The sequence below is a fragment of the Setaria viridis genome, chromosome 2 (assembly GCF_005286985.2).
Source record: "Setaria viridis chromosome 2, Setaria_viridis_v4.0, whole genome shotgun sequence".
Taxonomy (NCBI): domain Eukaryota; kingdom Viridiplantae; phylum Streptophyta; class Magnoliopsida; order Poales; family Poaceae; genus Setaria; species Setaria viridis.
This window is the reverse complement of record NC_048264.2, coordinates 29892267-29908967: the sequence shown is the minus strand read 5'-3', so window position 1 is coordinate 29908967 and position 16701 is coordinate 29892267. Positions and strand designations below refer to the sequence as shown.

At 46.9% G+C, this 16701-nt stretch overlaps 1 protein-coding gene across 1 annotated transcript; it reads right to left on the bottom strand.

Annotated features, from left to right (window-relative positions):
* Positions 1–2983: 2983 nt before the first annotated feature.
* Positions 2984–7038, bottom strand: LOC117842283 (uncharacterized). Its single transcript, XM_034722674.2, has 2 exons — positions 3735–7038; positions 2984–3634 (listed from the first exon to the last, which is right to left on the bottom strand). The coding sequence occupies exons 1-2, from the start codon at positions 6661–6663 to the stop codon at positions 3219–3221; spliced, it is 3345 nt and encodes a 1114-aa protein (XP_034578565.1). The 5' UTR covers positions 6664–7038; the 3' UTR covers positions 2984–3218.
* Between the last annotated feature and the right edge of the window lie 9663 nt (positions 7039–16701).

Sequence of the window (16701 nt, the reverse complement as noted above, 5' to 3'; positions counted from 1 at the left end):
AAGCGATATGTTTATGATAGTTGTGTCTATTTGAAGACAGTTAATGGTTCAGCTATTTATTTGCTTCACTATGTTGATGATATGTTGATTGCTGCAAAAGAAAAATCAGAAATAGCTAAGTTGAAAGCTCAATTGAGTAAAGATTTTGAGATGAAGGATCTAGGTGCAGCTAAGAAAATTCTTGGTATGGAAATTATCGGAGATAGAAAATCCGGTATGTTATACCTCAGTCAGCAAGGTTATATTGAGAAGGTTCTTCATCATTTTAATATGCATGATGCAAAACTAGTGAGTACTCCGTTAGTTGCACATTTCAAATTATCCTCAGCTTTATGTCCAGTGTCAGATGATGATATTGAGTACATGTCTAGAGTTACTTATTCTAGTGGAGTTGGTTCACTTATGTATGCCATGGTCTGTTCTCGTTCTAATTTATCTCATGCATTGAGTGTTGTCAGTAGTTATATGGCTAATATTGGTAGAGAACATTGGACTGCAGTTCAGTGGATTTTTAGATATCTGCGTGGTACTTCTAATGCTTGTTTGCAGTTTGGCAAATCTAAAGATGGACTTGTTGGTTATGTTGATTCTGATTATGCTGGTGATTTGGATAAGAGGAGGTCTCTCACAGGTTATGTTTTTACCATTGGTGGTTGTACTGTTAGTTGGAAAGCAACTTTGCAGGCTACTGTTGCTTTGTCCACTACTGAAGTTGAATATATGGCTATTTCTGAAGCTGGTAAAAAAACTATTTGGTTGAAAGGTTTATACTCTAAGCTTTGTGGGATTTCTTCTTGCATTACTATACATTGTGATAGCCAAAGTGCTATTTGTCTTACTAAAGATCAGATGTTTCAGAAAGAACAAAGCACATTGACATGAGATATCATTTTATTCGAGGTGTTATTGCTGAAGGTGATGTTAAAGTATGCAAGATACTCGTGACAATCCCGCTGATACGATGACTAAGATTATTCCTACAGCTAAGTTTGAGCTATGCTCAAGCTTGGTTGGTGTTAAAGTTTAAGTCCTAGTGACTTTTGGTGTCGGTGGTTATTTATTATTAAAGTGAGTTCATTGATGATACTTCTTTTGCTAAAAGATGAAATTCGTCTCAAGGTGAAGTTTGTTGGGTATAATCTGAATTATAACGTGAGTCTTGTGGGGAAGCCTGGAGGGCCCACGATTCGGATTATGTGATTAGTGGATTTGTTTCTGTATTTGACTACAGTCAGTTTAGTCTAGCCTATATATGCATCTTGTAAGCCGCACGGGAAGAGCAAGACGACTCATTGTATTCCATGCATTTAACTCTCTCATTACAGTGAAGATCGTTGATCGGCACCCGTGATTTTTTTACAGGATTTTCTACGTAAAAACCGCGTCTCACGTTGGATCTTGTTTTCGCATTATTTGCTAACACACGCATCCTTTGAAGAAAGAAAAGAAGTGATAAATTGTTCAGGTATACGAAATACACAATACTGACAGATAAATCAGAAGATCAGAAGACATGCACGAGTCACGAGAAACGGATGGGCAATTCAGTAACTCCATGCATCGTTATTGGTCAATGTGGCTCTGCTCTGATGAAATTGTTTTAACAATAAACCTCATTCATCTTATTTGCAGGCAGTTTTCAAGGGGCCTCCGCTAGCTAGCCCGCTGCGCTTCTGAATGTTGCTACAGAAAGAAGATCAAAAGGAACGACATCCTGAACGCATGCCTTGTCTCGGAGATGGTGGTTAAGGACATTAATATCAGCGAGAATGGACGGTGGTTTACTATATGTAATAATTAATTGATCTTCGTGTCGCTTATGTTTTTCCTTTTGATCATTCATGATAAAATAATGCACTCCCTCCCTCCCAAATCACGATTCATTTTATCTTTTCTAGGTATTTAATTTTTTTATATGCACCTAGCTAGATATATATTATGTCTAGATCCATAATAAAAATTAGGAGACGCAAAGCTAAACTAGCACGCGAGCGTCAGCAAGTGTCCCTACGTTCGATCTTGGATCGCGTCCACCGCTTCCCACCTTTCCGACCTTCCACGTAAATGGGTCCACAACTATTCCATACTTTATCCTCTTTCTCTATTCACACGCTTGCTAATTGCGTGTCTGCATCCTTCTCATTCTCTTCCTCATTTCTCCTCCCTCACCTGATCTAGATCTATCAATGAAATCACCAAGTTCGAGAAGGTGCTGAGGAGGGGAAGGAGTGCAGGAGCGGATGGCCTGCTAGGAGCTATGGTGTAGCGAGCTCCCAGTGCGGCAGGCCGGCAGCTGCGGCAGGTGCTGGCGGAGGCAGAGGCACGGCTTGCAGCGACGGGCACGGCAAGAGCGTTGGCAGGCATGGCTGGAGCAACGATGGGAGCGAGTGGGAGGGTGCATCGGTGGCCGCGGGTGGCGGTGGAAGAGGGAGAGCGCACCTTGCGGTGGCGGGCGTCGCAGGAGCCACAACTGGAGCGGCCGACAACGCGGCGGCCGCCGGAGTCTTTGTTGTATTTTCTTCTTTTTCTTTTCCTCTTTCGATATAACTTTGTTAGAAAATTTTTGTTCAAAAATTTTGTACATAGCTTTTTGTTTCCAACTTTTATTCCTAATTTTGTCCTCAAATTTTTATGTTTAATTTTTTCTTCAAAGTTCCGACCTCAATGTTTGTTTCCAGACTTTTTTCTCCAATTTTTTTTATAATTTTTTTCAGATAGTTATCTACAAATCAATGTTTAAACATTGTATACAAATTAATGTGCATAAGTTTGTCTACATATTTGTGCGTATAAGTTTTGTCTATTAATTTATCTCTATACGAGAAGGGGACCACTCATGATTCAGAAACAGAATGTACGTCGGAAATCGCTCTCTGTGCTGGCGCGCGCTAATTAGCAATCCCCGTTAGGAGAGAGCAATAGCTAATTGTAAGGCGGGTAATAGCTAATTGTAAGGCACCGTGCTTGAAAGATGCAAAAAAAATTAACTAGACACCTCTCTTCATTATCTAATAAAAAAACTGAAATCATAACTCGCTGTCGATAGATCTATGGCCAAGGCTTATATATATATATATATATATTACATCAATCAGACACATTCAAAGAATTAATCCTATGTTCTTGCATATTAATTTACTGGTTAAAATAAAATCATACCTCCAGGACGAATGCTAGCTATGCATCACAAATTCGTAGTACCTAGCTGCTCCTACTAGTCAATCGATGTCTTCAAATGTCGTCGAGGAAAATCCCAGCGACGACGCGAAGGTGACCGTGGTGTCGCCGCCGAGGTACCGCTTGAGCCGGTCCAGGTCGTCGGCAGCGTCCATCATGGTCGGCCGCGCAGACGGTTGCTCCTGGGTGCAGAGGATGCCGAGCTCCAGCAGCTCGCTGATGGCCACGTCCGACATCCTCCTCACCTCCGGCGTCTGGTCCCGGACCATGCGCACCAGTGCCGGGTCGACCACTGCGTCGGCGCGGCCGTGGTAGTGGATCTTCACCCACTTGTGCAGGCTCAGCCCGGCCTCGAACATGTCGTCGGTCGGCTTCCTCCTCGTCACCATTTCCAGCACCAGCACGCCGAAGCTGTACACGTCGCCCTTCGTCGTCGGGTTCGAGCCATAGCCGTACTCTTCGGACCATCATCAAGAACCAGTCAGAACTGACCAGGGAAATGAAGTGAATTGATCACGAGAAGGAAGCGTGCAATTTGATGCCACAAAACAACGTACCTGGAGGGATGTATCCGATGGAGCCGCAGAGCATGTTCGCGGTGGAGGCGCCGACGTCGGCGGTATTGGCCACCCCGCCAATGCTCATGACGAGCCGGGAGATGCCGAAGTCAGAGACGAGCGCGGTCATGTCGTCGTTGATGAGGATGTTGCTGGGCTTGAGGTCGCAGTGGATGACCTTGACTGGCGAGTGGTGGTGCAGGTACGCCATCCCCTCGGCGACGTCGCTGCAGATGTTGACCCGCTGCACGAGGCTCAGCTCCGCCGGCGGCCCCGCGTAGAGGCACCGCTCCAGGCTGCCGTTCGCCATGAATGGCAGCACCAGCGCCTTGAAGTCCGGCAGGCTGCACGCCGTGACGATCCGCATCAGGTTCCGGTGCCGGATGCGCTTCAGCACCTGGCACTCGCGGTTGAAGCTCTTTGTCGAGTTCCCCGTCTGCAGCTGCAGCACCTTCACGGCGACCATGGTGCCGTCGCGCAGCGTGCCCCGGTACACCCGCCCGTAGCTTCCCGTCCCGACGAGCCGGTCCGCGCTGAACTCCTCCGTCGCCTCGACGAGCTCCCGGTACGTGATCCGCGGGTACTTGTACTTCATCACCGGTGACGAGCCGCCGCTGCGCCGTCCCATGAATATGTCCTCCCGCATCGCCGCGAGCCGCTCGCGGATCTTACGGACGCTGACCGCGCAGATGATCGTCAGCGCGAACGCCAGCACGGCGGAGCAGACGCACAGGACGACCAAGAACTTCCGGGACTGGTACCACGAGCGGCGCCTTCCACACAGGCGCCTGACCACCGGACCGCACAGCCGCTGGTTGCCAAGGAAGGACAGGATGGTGAAATTTGAGAAGGGGCCGGCTGTGGGCACGACGCCGGTGAAGTCGTTGTACGACAAATTGAGATATCTCAGCTTGGTGCACTTGGCCAGGCTCTGGATCTCGCCGGTCAGGGAGTTGTTCGAGACGTCGAGGTTCTCGAGGCTCTGCAGGTTGCCGAGGGACGACGGCAGGAAGCCCGAGAGCGAGTTGTGCGACAGGTCGAGCACCGTCAGCTCAACGCAGTCGGCGAGGCCGGCGACGATGGCGCCCGTGAAGTTGTTCCAGGACAGGTCGATCGTCTGCACCTGCGGCATGTTGCTGATGAGGCCACCCGGCAGCTTGCCCCCGAGCTGGTTGCGCGAAAGGTTCAGCGTCAGGATGCTGGTGGCCACATCGGGTATCACGCCGGTGAAGTGGTTGCTCGAGACGTCGAGGTGCTGGAGGCCGGCGTGGCGGCCGATGCTCGCCGGTATCACCCCGGAGAGCCGGTTCCTCTGCAGGAAGAGATGGGTGAGCTGGACGAGGGTCCCGATGCTGCCCGGGATGCTCCCCGACAGGGCGTTGCCCGACAGGTCCAGCTCGCCGAGGTGCGTGGCGTTGCCGATGCACGCCGGGATCTCGCCCGTCAGGGCGTTGTTGGAGAGCACGAGCTGCTGCAGGAACGGCAGCCAGCAGAGGGACGTCGGGATGGTCCCGTTCAACATGTTGCTCGACAGGTTCATCAGCGTCATGTTGATCACGTCGCCGATGTCCGCGGGGATCGGGCCCTCGATGGAGTTTAGCTCCAGGTTGAGGTGCCACATGTCGCGCGGGAGCATCGAGCCGAGCCGGCTCGGCAGCCGCCCGCCCAACCCCACGCCGCTGGCCTCGACCTCCTGTAACGCGGAGCAGTTGGACAGCGCGGCGAAGAATGGCTCCAGGTTCCTGTTGCCGTCCTGGCTCCGGAACTGGTTGCCGGACAAATGCAGGTACATGAGGTATTTCTTCCCCGAGACGATGCTTGTCGGCAGCTCGTCGGCGAGCAAGTTGTTCTCCACATCCAGCATGTACAGACGCGAGCAGTTGGCGAGCCACCGTGGAAGCGTTCCGGTCAGCCTGTTAGAGTAGAGGTTGAGGACGGCAAACGTTTCCGCGAGGGTGTCCGAGGACGCCATGCGGGGGATCTCGCCTGACAGGTCATTGTTGCCGAGGTCGAAGACTCCCATTATTGTGCAGTTCAGGAAGATTGCTTCTGGGATGTGGCCAGACAAGCTGTTATGATGGAGGCTGAAGTAGTACATGACCGTCAGCTCCGAAAGGGATGGTGGTATGCCGCCGGTGAGCTGGTTACTGCTGAGGTCAAGCGCGCCAATTTTCCGGAGGTTGGAGAGCTCGGCTGGAATCTGTCCGGTGAGGTTGTTGCTTGACATGTCGAGGTTATAAAGCACCGTGAGGTTGCAGATGGCCAGAGGGATACCTCCAGAGATTATGTTCTCGTACATGATGAGGTCCGTGAGGAGCGTCAGGTTGCCGATGGACGGAGGGACGGCGCCGGAGATGTTGTTGTTGGAGATGTTGAGGCTCTGGAGTTGCGAGAGGCTACCGAGGGCCGGCGGGATGGCACCGGAGATGCGATTGTGGGAGATGTCGAGGTACCGGAGCTGAGAGAGGTCGCTGATGACGGGAGGGATGGCGTCGGAGATGCGGTTGTAGTTCATGATGAGCCTCTGGAGGCGCGTGAGGTTGCCGATGGACGCCGGCACGCCCGAGAAGCTGTTGTTGGACACGTCGAGGCTCCGGAGGTGCGAGAGCTCCCCAATGACCGGAGGAATGGCGCCAGAGATGTCCATGTTGGATAGGTCGAGCCCAACGACGTGCTCCCTCCGCCAGTCGCAGGTGACGCCGGTGAAGCTGCAGACGTGGCCGTTGGACTCGTTCCAGTCCGCCAAGGCCGCCGCCGAAGCCGAAGGCAGCGTGAGCCCTTGCTTCAGGGACAGGAGAGTAGCCTTCTCCCGCAGAAGGACCTGCCGCCGCATGCCCATGCCAGGCTTGTCCGCCGAGGTCAACGACGTCGACGCGGCGAGGAAGAGGACGAGATGGATTAGGAGGAGGATGGCCTTGCGGACCCTCATCCTCTCCTCGTCGGAGGGCACTAGTAACCACTGGAGGATGGAGATGATATGACCTACTAGCTAGTAGATTGTACCAAAGCTACTACATGACCGTAGCATCTGCCATCCGCGCTAGCTCGATCGTGATCAATTGAGCTTACGCGACGACCAGAGAGAGCTGCACCTGCTGGAGAGTGGAAGGAGAAACATTGGAGCTGCTGCAGGGATGGAGATGGTTGTGGAAAACGGCTGTGCCCATGCCTGCCGTGGGTCGGAACGGCCTAATGGAGGCCGCAGAGGTCTCCCGGGATGCCATGATTGTGCGGCGCACGAAGCGCGGCTTTTCACCTCGGCTTCGTGCATGATGAGTGGGCAGGGGCGCGCGCGAGCCACTGAGGCAGTCGCGTCGGAGGGCGCGGGGAGCATGTGTGCGCGGCCGCGCAGGCCCGGACAGTGATGGTGGCGAAAAGGACGGGGGTGTGGCAGCGGTGGTGGGCTCCGGTGATTGCGGGAGGGGATGACAACAGGGCTGTTGATTTCTGGTTTGGCGCCCGCACTCAGCGCGAGCGCCAGTAGCTCAGTGCATGCATAGGCTGAAGTAGTGCCTGCCAGGCACCTCTCGAATGGTCCGGGCAACATAAGTTGTTCCCCTCTTACCCGAGCAATCTGCTTCGTCGAATCCGGCATTAGTCTGAAAAATCCAGGATTCCAGGAGCTATCAAAAGCCTTGAGACACCACATGAAACAAGTCAGGAGAAACTGAAGAAAAATAATTACCGGCAACAAGCATCCAAACATGTTCCAACTCATACAATATTGACTTCTCCAGGGGGAAAATACCCTTTGGGGTTCAGAAAAAGGAAATGAAGAATATTAAAATTCGTCTTTGAGCTGAAATTCCATGGGTGCTTGGTGATAACATCATAACTTTATAGTTAACTAGCGACTAGCCTAGGCCATACGTCCTAGTTGTACCTTCAAAAGTTAAGAGGTCATCAGACAATAGCAGAACAAAGGAACTGTTCCCTGGCATTAGCTATGCTATTTTAGAGGGCAGATAATGAGGCTATCAGAAGAATATTATATCACAGGATTTGAAGGTTAAAAGCTTCGGGGATTCAATAGAAGGAAACAGGGAAGACAGAGCTACCAGAAAATGCAGGCAAAATTCTGCTCGATTGTAGATATGTTGCAGTCATTGACTTAGGTATCAGGCAGCATCAGGGGGACATCACTGATATTCTTGTTGCCATCAAGAATTCCCAGGGTATGGACCCATCGTACTGTGCCAAACATGCACATCCACCAGAGAATAATCTCAGCTTTCACTGGACACACACACATGATTCACATATTAGCTTTTCAACGGTTTGGTCCATGCAACAGCTTATGATCTATACTGTGCACGAGTGGGTGGTCCTGAAAGCTTAACCTAAGACATGTTTATGTGTATAGGTAACCAAGAAATGTCAAAGAATGATTAGCACTTTGTGAAGCAGAGCTCTGGCTAGAAAGATCAGCCTATACATCTAAATGGTATTATTTAATGGTCTTTTTTAGGTACATCATGCCTTCCTTTTAACCAAATCTAGTGGGGCACTCTTGTTATTCCCATTTGTTCCCTGCTGTTCCCACTTCAACCATACTTAGTTGGCAGATTTTTTCTGGCACTATCCCACCTTGAGAGATATGCCTGTTGCTAAGTAGAATAGTAGATCACATAGGCTACACTGATCCCATGAAAAGCAGCAGGACAAAACAAACTCAAAGTTTGCAGACTCGATGGGACAAAGAGCAAAGTTTGCAGATCCGATGGCATAAACTGGATCTAACCTTTTACGATGGATATCTTGGGTAAGGGAAATTTGCAATGGAAAATCAATATTTTTATCTTAAAGATCACTTGCACGCTAGTTCCCGAGCTGTGTAATGTGCAATAGACAAAGCAGAGTTGCTCCTCCTAGTGCTCCAATGGTTCTACGCTAACTAGTTCTTTTTAGATAGGTAGACTATAAGCCTGCCTCCTAGTACTCAAAGTATGTTGGTAGTATGTTTAGTAAAGCTTATTGAGCACTTGGTAATGGTTCGTCAGATTCATACCTGAGACAACCCTATGACCTCAAGAGTTCGAGCAATGGGTATGGAAAGCGCAAGGCGTGGTGCTATCTTTCCAAAGCAACTAGTTAGCATCCTAATCAATGTTACACCTACAAAAAGATTGCCCTTCAGACCTTGAGGATGGAAATGATACATATAGGCCATCGTTCTGTGCCATCCACTTCAGAGTGAGAAGATTGCCCTTCCTTCTTCTGTCAAGGGACACGACGTGATCAGAAAATGACGTTTAGAGGAACACCTGTGGTTCTACGAATTGGGTGGCATTTGCAGCACACCTACACATGTGATGTGACAGTAGCACACCGTTGCTGCTCCCTCTCGCTTCCCTCGGCAGCGATGAGCTGCATCATCACTGATTCTTGTTGCATCGCATATCTCAAACCATGAATCAAGCAGAGAGCAGCTCAATCCTCGAATTTGATTCCTGTAATGCCAATCCTCTCCTCATGGCCCCGTTAGCCGCTCTGATTCCCATATTAAACAGGTGGATGATAAGGGGGCGGTGCTGTTTTGGGCTTGTAGCCGCCTAGCCGGCCACCCCCTGCGCATTTGCACGAGCAGGTGGCGGGCGCGTGGCCGGGTCCTTCGCTGCAGAGTACTGCCGGAGACGGCCGCCTTGAAAGTTGAAACGCGCAGCGCCTCGATGCGTCGCGCTGTGAGGCTAGCATCTACCTGCTACCGCGGTGGCGTGGCTCAAACATGGCACTGCCACGCGGGTGCCATCTCGCTTGCTACCGCGCGCTGCCGCCGAGTCGGGGCTGCATCGCGATGCAGGGTGAGAGGCGTAGGCGGGTCTCGGAAACGAGGCTGCGAGCGAGCTAGGGAGCGCCGGCTCGAGGCGGGGGTACGCGGCCGGAGTGACAGAGAGGAGCACGGATCAGGACTTCCGACGATCAAGCGAGATGATGGGCTGGGTTTGAACGGAGATTTTCTTTGACGAGCCTATGCCCATCATTGTAGGATTGGATTGGGCTAGTAGCAGAAGGCCTCACAGCAGCCTATGCCCATCATTTTGTTTTGTGTTTGTGGCATGGCGAAAGGGATTCGGCCCAGTTGGCCTTTTACGTTTGCTAAAACAAAACAGGCCTAGAAATAGAGACATGGCTTTATGGCTTTAAGTCATACGGTGATGCTAGGGAGCGGGCGTCCCACACCTCACTCACCCATCCGGACGTGCCATCCATCAGCTGCCAGATTCGATGGCTCAGCTCACGTCACTCACATTTCTCCTCCCACTCCTCCTTCCACCGCACGCCACCCTTCCCATTCCTTTGCCCCTTCCCTTTTTCTCGCTCTCACCCGACGCGACCCCGAGGCGGCGATGCGGACACCGCGGCCGGCGGGAAGGACGGCAGCGGAGGCCACCACTGGAGGTCACCCCTACGACGCGGACGCCACGGCGGCCCCGGCGGACCATCCCGCCTCAACCGAGGCCGGCAATGCGATTTTGGCCAAGGTGAACAAGCGCGCGAGGCTACCCAGTGAGTTCATCGTGCCCCGCATCTTTCCGTTGCCAATTGTGCAGATTTAGGTTGGGATTTCATTCGATTTAGGGTTTAGGAGTTCATCCTTGAGAACAAATTCACTGAGTTCATATGCCCCCTGCATCTAGCGGCTTGATTTTGCAGGTATATTGACTAGGGATATTGTTCGATTTAAAGGTTTGGTTTGCAATGTTTCACTGAGTTCATCCACTGTTCATGTTGCAAGGTTTCAAGTTTGGCAGAAATGGTTGATATGTAGTTGTTTCTCTGGTTAGTTTCACATAGTTAGCATGAGATCCACCAGTTCATATTGCGAGATTGTTAAGCCCTCCTCCCACCCATGTTACACATGAACTGAGCCATGTACTGTCAAAATGAATTGATCCAGTAATTGGATTTATTAGGTTTTTAACCATGTGATTTACATCTTATGTATGCATTTGCGGTGTTTTTGATTTGATCCATTCAGGATGTATGCTTTTTGGTGCAGATTTAGTTTATGCATGATTTTTAGCCCTGCAAAATACACCATGTTTATTTTCTCTGTGTCATGGATTAAAATACAAGCATCTTTTTACTGCTCATACTCATGCAGATGCTTGTTTTTTATTTTTGTTTGCAGATAAGGCACTTAACCAAAGATGAGGAACACTTCAAAACAAGGTTTTCAGTTTACAAGATTCGTGATCTTCTACCTAGTCTTGTTGATGAGCAGAAGTAGTGGGTCCGTGAGGCAGGCTTTGGCGCCCTTCTATTCCTGGCTGAGTTTTTTTGTCCTAGTTTATAGAAAATTGGTTGCAGCCAAGTAATGAGATCCAGACAAACGAGTTTGTTGAAAAGTATTGCAACTAGGAGGAGAAGTAATTGAAAGTGCATCTAAGTCCCTAAGTGGGTTTTGGTAAATAAATGACAAAACGATTAAAGGACTAACTTGTTTACTTAAGATTATGAGCAGGGTTTTATTCTCATATTTATGATGTGCTATTATCTCATAAGTTGAATATGTATTATATGACTCACAATAAAGAAAAGCAAGCAAATATGTGATCCCGTGATGCAATTATATGATCAATGAAAAGTAAGGGTGAAGTAAAACTTGGGGATATGTTTTATGGTTGATCAATAAGTCTCCAAATCATGTGATAGCTTGATTGACAAGTAAAGGGATCATTAAGAAAAGAATAATGATATTCGCAAATGGATATTGCAAGACTTCATGTGCATATGATAAAAAGATATGAGCTTATGTGTTACATATTGGCCTTGTTATTGGAAGTTTGCAATTCATGAGACATTCTTTATCAATCAAGAACAAGCATTTGAAGAGGATTTCAAATGAAATTTCATTGTTGGTGTCAAAAGCAAAGCTAAACTCAAAGTGTCAAGAATAGGTGAAGAAATCAAACAAGGTACTAGAGCGAGAGACTAAGCAAGCTTTGGTCAAGCGACGGCTTGAACTATGTGCATTTTGCTAAGGTGAAGTGGCTAGTATCGGGGGGTTTCAAAGTATCATATCTAAGTTTACCAAGGGAAGCAATGCAATGCATCTAATCTATTGTGATTTATAAAATGGAGTGACTTAACGATTCAAGTATATCTTATCATGAACGATGGAAACTCTTAAGTCACTAGCTCAACATGGATGTGCTTAAGATGATAGCTATGTTGAGAACCCTCAAGTGACTATTGATCAAAGTATGGTATGGATGAAGACTTACAAGCTCAAGTGGATGACATAGTGTTTATATTTATTCTTAAGTATAGGTATGCTGTACTATCAAGAGGGATGCAACATTAGCTAATTTACAACACCAAAAGTGCTCTTAGTTGACCTATGTGAGATTGGCTTTGAGAAAACCCTTGAGTGAGCTAATTGTTCCAGCTCAGCTAACTTAAGTCGGTTCAGCCAGTAGGTGGACTGAGAAAGTGTCTCTGGAGGTTTTTGGGAGTAACTCAACCGTCTCAGTCTGAGGGTTCAGGGCGCCAACAGCTAGTTTTTCAAACCAGATCGATCTGACCGGTTTGGCAACCGGTTTGACCGGTTTGAGCAACTCTAACGGCTAATTTTTGGTGTGTGGGGGTATTTATACCCCTTGGTCCCCTCCTTGAGGGGCTGCTAGTTACACACGTATTTGACATCATCTAGTGAATAGATAAGCTCTCCCCAACCTCTCTTTGTGAGACTTGAGTGATTCTTGAGAAATCTTTGAGTTGGGTTGAGAGAGTGATCTTGTGTGAGCATTAGTGAGCTGAAAAGAACAATCCATAGCTTGAGCACTTGTGGTTTGTGTCAAGAAAGGCTTTGAAGCATTTGTTTCTCTTGGAGGTGTGCCTCCTAGATGGCTAGGCATCACTAGCTAGCTCCTAAGGTGTGGTGAGCAGCGGCAAGTTTGTGAGGGCTGCGATCTTGCCTCCACAAGGAAAAAGATCATCTAGTGGAGACGAGAAAAGTGGTTGAAAGAGACCCGGCTTGTTGGAAGAGAGTTGAAAGAGACTTGTATTCCAATAGGCTCCTCAACGGAGACGTAGAATTCATTGTGGTGAATCTGAACTTCGGATAAACAAATCCTCATGTCTTCCTTTAGTCTGCCTCACTTGTTGATTTCTAGCAAATTACTTGTGCTTCCGCTTCGATCTACTTGGGTGTGCTTGTCTTGTGTGCAGGGCCTACTTTACCCTGCTAGATATCATCTACAAAAGCCACTCTCAAAGTTCAGTTGGTGCTAGAAGTTAAGGAGGGACACGAGCAGAACTTGGTGTGTGTTCTACCCTATACCGGTCGGAGCAACCCATCTTACCGGTTTGGCTCTGCTAAGTGGGTTGAAGTTTTATAAATTTATCAACTCACCTATTCACCCCCTCTAGGTGGCATCTCGGTCCTTTCAATTAGTATCAGAGCTTGGACTCACATTCAAGCTTAACCATCATGAGAAAAGATGTCGACAACATGTGAGGTATCATGTGAGCCACTCGCTTGCGATGGCTCAAACTACGCTTCTTGGTTTGCTCATATACTCAACTACGCTTGTGAGGTCCATCTATTGAGCAAATTTTAGTTACTAGCATTCTTCCTCCAAATTTTGACATCGATCGTGTTGATTGGTCCAATATCACTCAAAAGGAGTTAGATTACACGCAACTTAATGCTTGTGTTACTAACTTCTTGTATAGCACTCTTTGCGAAGATATTCAGGATATCATCTTTGACATAAAAGAAGTTCATAATGATGCGCATCTCATTTGAGCACTTCTCACGGAGACATATGCAAAGCCTGAATGTGATGATGAAGAGCAAGCAGAGGAGAAGTCACTTGAGGAGTGCTCAACACTACCAAAAATTAGCACTGATCCACAAGTGTCACTTCTCATTGAAGAAGAAGTCCAAAGAAGGCAAGTCATGGTTCCTTTGCAGGATCCGGCTAGACCGGTTCAAGAAGAGAAACCGGCCCCGTGTGTAACATGGGTGTTTGTCAAGATTCAAGCCAAGCTTCATCTCTTCCAGAATCCACTCCATCCAATGATGATGTTGATTTGTGCTTAATGGCTAAGAAGAAGAAGAAGGCCGAGAAAGGGAAAAGCCAAAAGATTGAGGTGTCAAATCCTTTAGTTGAAGAACTTGAGCTCCTTAAATCTGATCATGCCTCCTTGGTCTGTAAGTATGATTCATTAGTAAAAGATTATGCATTTGCTACTAAATCTCTACCTTATGTAGCATCCTTAGAAAAAACTAATGAAGTGCTCGTAGCTCAACTTGAGAAAGTCACTAGTGAACATATGGCTTTGCAAGATACTCACAAGGAACTTGAGTGTTCCCATGAGAAGCTTGTCGAATCATATGATATACTAGACATAGCTGATGAGGTTGTTTTAACATCGGTAAAAACTATTCAACCTCTCTCACACATATGCATATGCTCACAAGTCAATATTGATTTATATTACACTAAACTTTGTTGTTATCAAGCAAGACAATCTAGCATTTGAGCATGTATTTGTAGAATCTTGTGATGACCTCGTTACCCAAGAAAATGATGAACTCATGAAAGAGGTTGAAAGGCTCAAGAAAGACTTGAGTGAGTTGAAGGGTAAGAGCCAAGTACAACCTTCTCAAGATAACCATGAAATCATGGTGAAGAAGCTTGAGAAGGGATCAACCGTCACTTACTCAGCCTCTCAACAATATCTCAAAATCAACAAGAGCAAAATTCAAAAAAAGAACAAATTCAAGCATATCAAGTGCTTTAATTGTTCAAAAATAGGGCACTTTGCATCTACATGCCCCAACAATCTCAAGAGTGAGGAAAATCTCTCCAAGAGGCAAAGAAGCCTTGCCAAGAAGAAGGTGTGCTATAGATGCAAGAAGAAGGGACATATTGTGGCTACATGTCCCAGTGTTATAGGCGAGGGTGGCTCTAACCTAGACCGGTTCCCCAAACCAGTCAGATCGGTTTGTGGCGAAGGTAGCCTCTCCTCACTGCAGTAAGAAGAAGGAAGCCACCTCTTAAACCAACATGTCCAGAAGCAAGCATAGGCAAGAAAAGCAAGATACAGTGTCAAGCAAGGACAAAAACTGTATTTGCTACACTTGCCGACAAAAGGGTCACATGGGTAAGGATTGTCCAAATGGTAACACTCTCAAGTCAAACCTTGTCCATTATGATTTCAGTAAACTTGGGAATGACAAATCTGGTACTTGTGCTATAAGAGTGATTGGTTCACCTCGAACTAGCATAAGGGTCATTTGGGTTTCTAAGTATCTTGTGGCTAACCTTTATGGACCCAACAAAGTTTGGGTACCAAATAATGCTTGCTGAGTTTGCAGGATCGTCAGGATGCATTAGACACTTGGTTAGAATAAAAGAAATCAAACATGGATCAAATGATCAAGTGAAAAGCTATGATGTTAAATTCATATAACCAATGTCATCATCTCGGTAACTAGTGCTTAATTGTTGGAGCAAGACACAAAGATTGGTCTAACCAATTTTCCTAACCGGTCTAACCGGTTCGGCCCTGAGCAGGAAATTAAGCTACTAGAACTTCCAGCACAAGGTCGGAACTTCCCGATGACCACCGGAAGTTTCAACAAACTTCTGGCAGAGGGTGCTTAGGAGATTGGATTTATTTTCATCGGAACTTCCAACAAACTGCTCAAACGCCAGCTTAGGTTATGATGATCATGCATTGATGGTAATAAGATCTTTGGCACAATTTCAATTGATAAAATTACCTATGTGCCTTGACCAAGATTGTGAATAATCTCCTCTATGTCCGTCAATGGATAATGTGCAATAAATAAGAAACTCAAATATCTCTTGCACAAATTGAGGGGGAGCTTATTCCAATACTTGTGTCACTTGTGGGACTAACAATTTCCTCTAGTGATCTTGTAGTCTCGTATACTTGTGCACTTTATGCTGTCTCACTTTTCATGCTATGGCCAAGAAAAATTAAATAAGATCTTGCATCGTGTTTCAAATAAAATATGCACAAGATGGCTAAGTAAAAAGGTATGTTCTCATGTACTCTTATTTTAACCTTTATGCATCTAGGCCATATTCTCATGCTAGTCTGTGCACTTGGATGTAATCATTTCAAGTTATCCTTGTTGTACCTCTTTTAGATATTCAGTTGATACCTTCCTTAAAATTGACTCCGTGTCATGTGTTTTTCTCTTGTGTAAGGTATAAGCTAAATATACTAAATTGGTCGTTGACTTGAATTGATTGCATGATCTTTGTGGCATAGGATAGAATATTTGAAAATTCAACTAGCATGTATAGGAAGTGTGATTATTTGAAATATTTGGCTCTTGATCTTTGTGACTCAATTGACCCACTTGTGACTATTATTCACTTTGTTTGATTGATGGCTAGTCACAAGTGGTGAGATTTTCTCAAGTCCATAAATCTTTATCTATCTCTCACATCTCTCTTGGAAGAATCAAGAAGTGATAATTTATTTGGATTATCAAAAATTCTTCTAACACATGTCAACTTTGGATCAATATCTATCTCAAATCTTATATTCAATCTTGTGAGAAAGTGTGGGACCATAATCTCTCAAAATCAACCTTTCTCTAGTTTCCTGGTGGAAACTGGTCTGACCGGTTGGCCTAACCGGTCTGATCGGTTGATTCCGGGAGTTACCTTTTTACCCCTCCCATGAATATACAGTGGTAAAACTCGTCCATTCTTACCCCTTCACCACCAACACCTCCTTTCTTCCTCCTCTCGTGCGCCCCTCCACGGGTCTCTATCTCCCATGGCGATTTGAGTATTCAACCAAGGAAAAGATCACCCCTTTGAAGAAATCAAGTTCCCTAAGGTGGCCTAACCGGTTTCCCAACCGGTTATTTGGATTCCTCTCGAGTTTCTCTCTCCAAAGGTATTCAAATCTTATTTTTTCCCGATCTATCAACTCCATGAGTAGATTTGAATTTCCCTTGGTGAATTAT

Bases quoted from the DNA above. Each gene is read 5' to 3' on its own strand.
- LOC117842283 (XM_034722674.2), bottom strand. From the start codon at position 6,663: ATGAGGGTCCGCAAGGCCATCCTCCTCCTAATCCATCTCGTCCTCTTC. The intron at 3,635-3,734 runs GTACGTTGTTTT...GATGGTCCGAAG, and splicing joins CATCGGATACATCCCTCCAG to AGTACGGCTATGGCTCGAAC.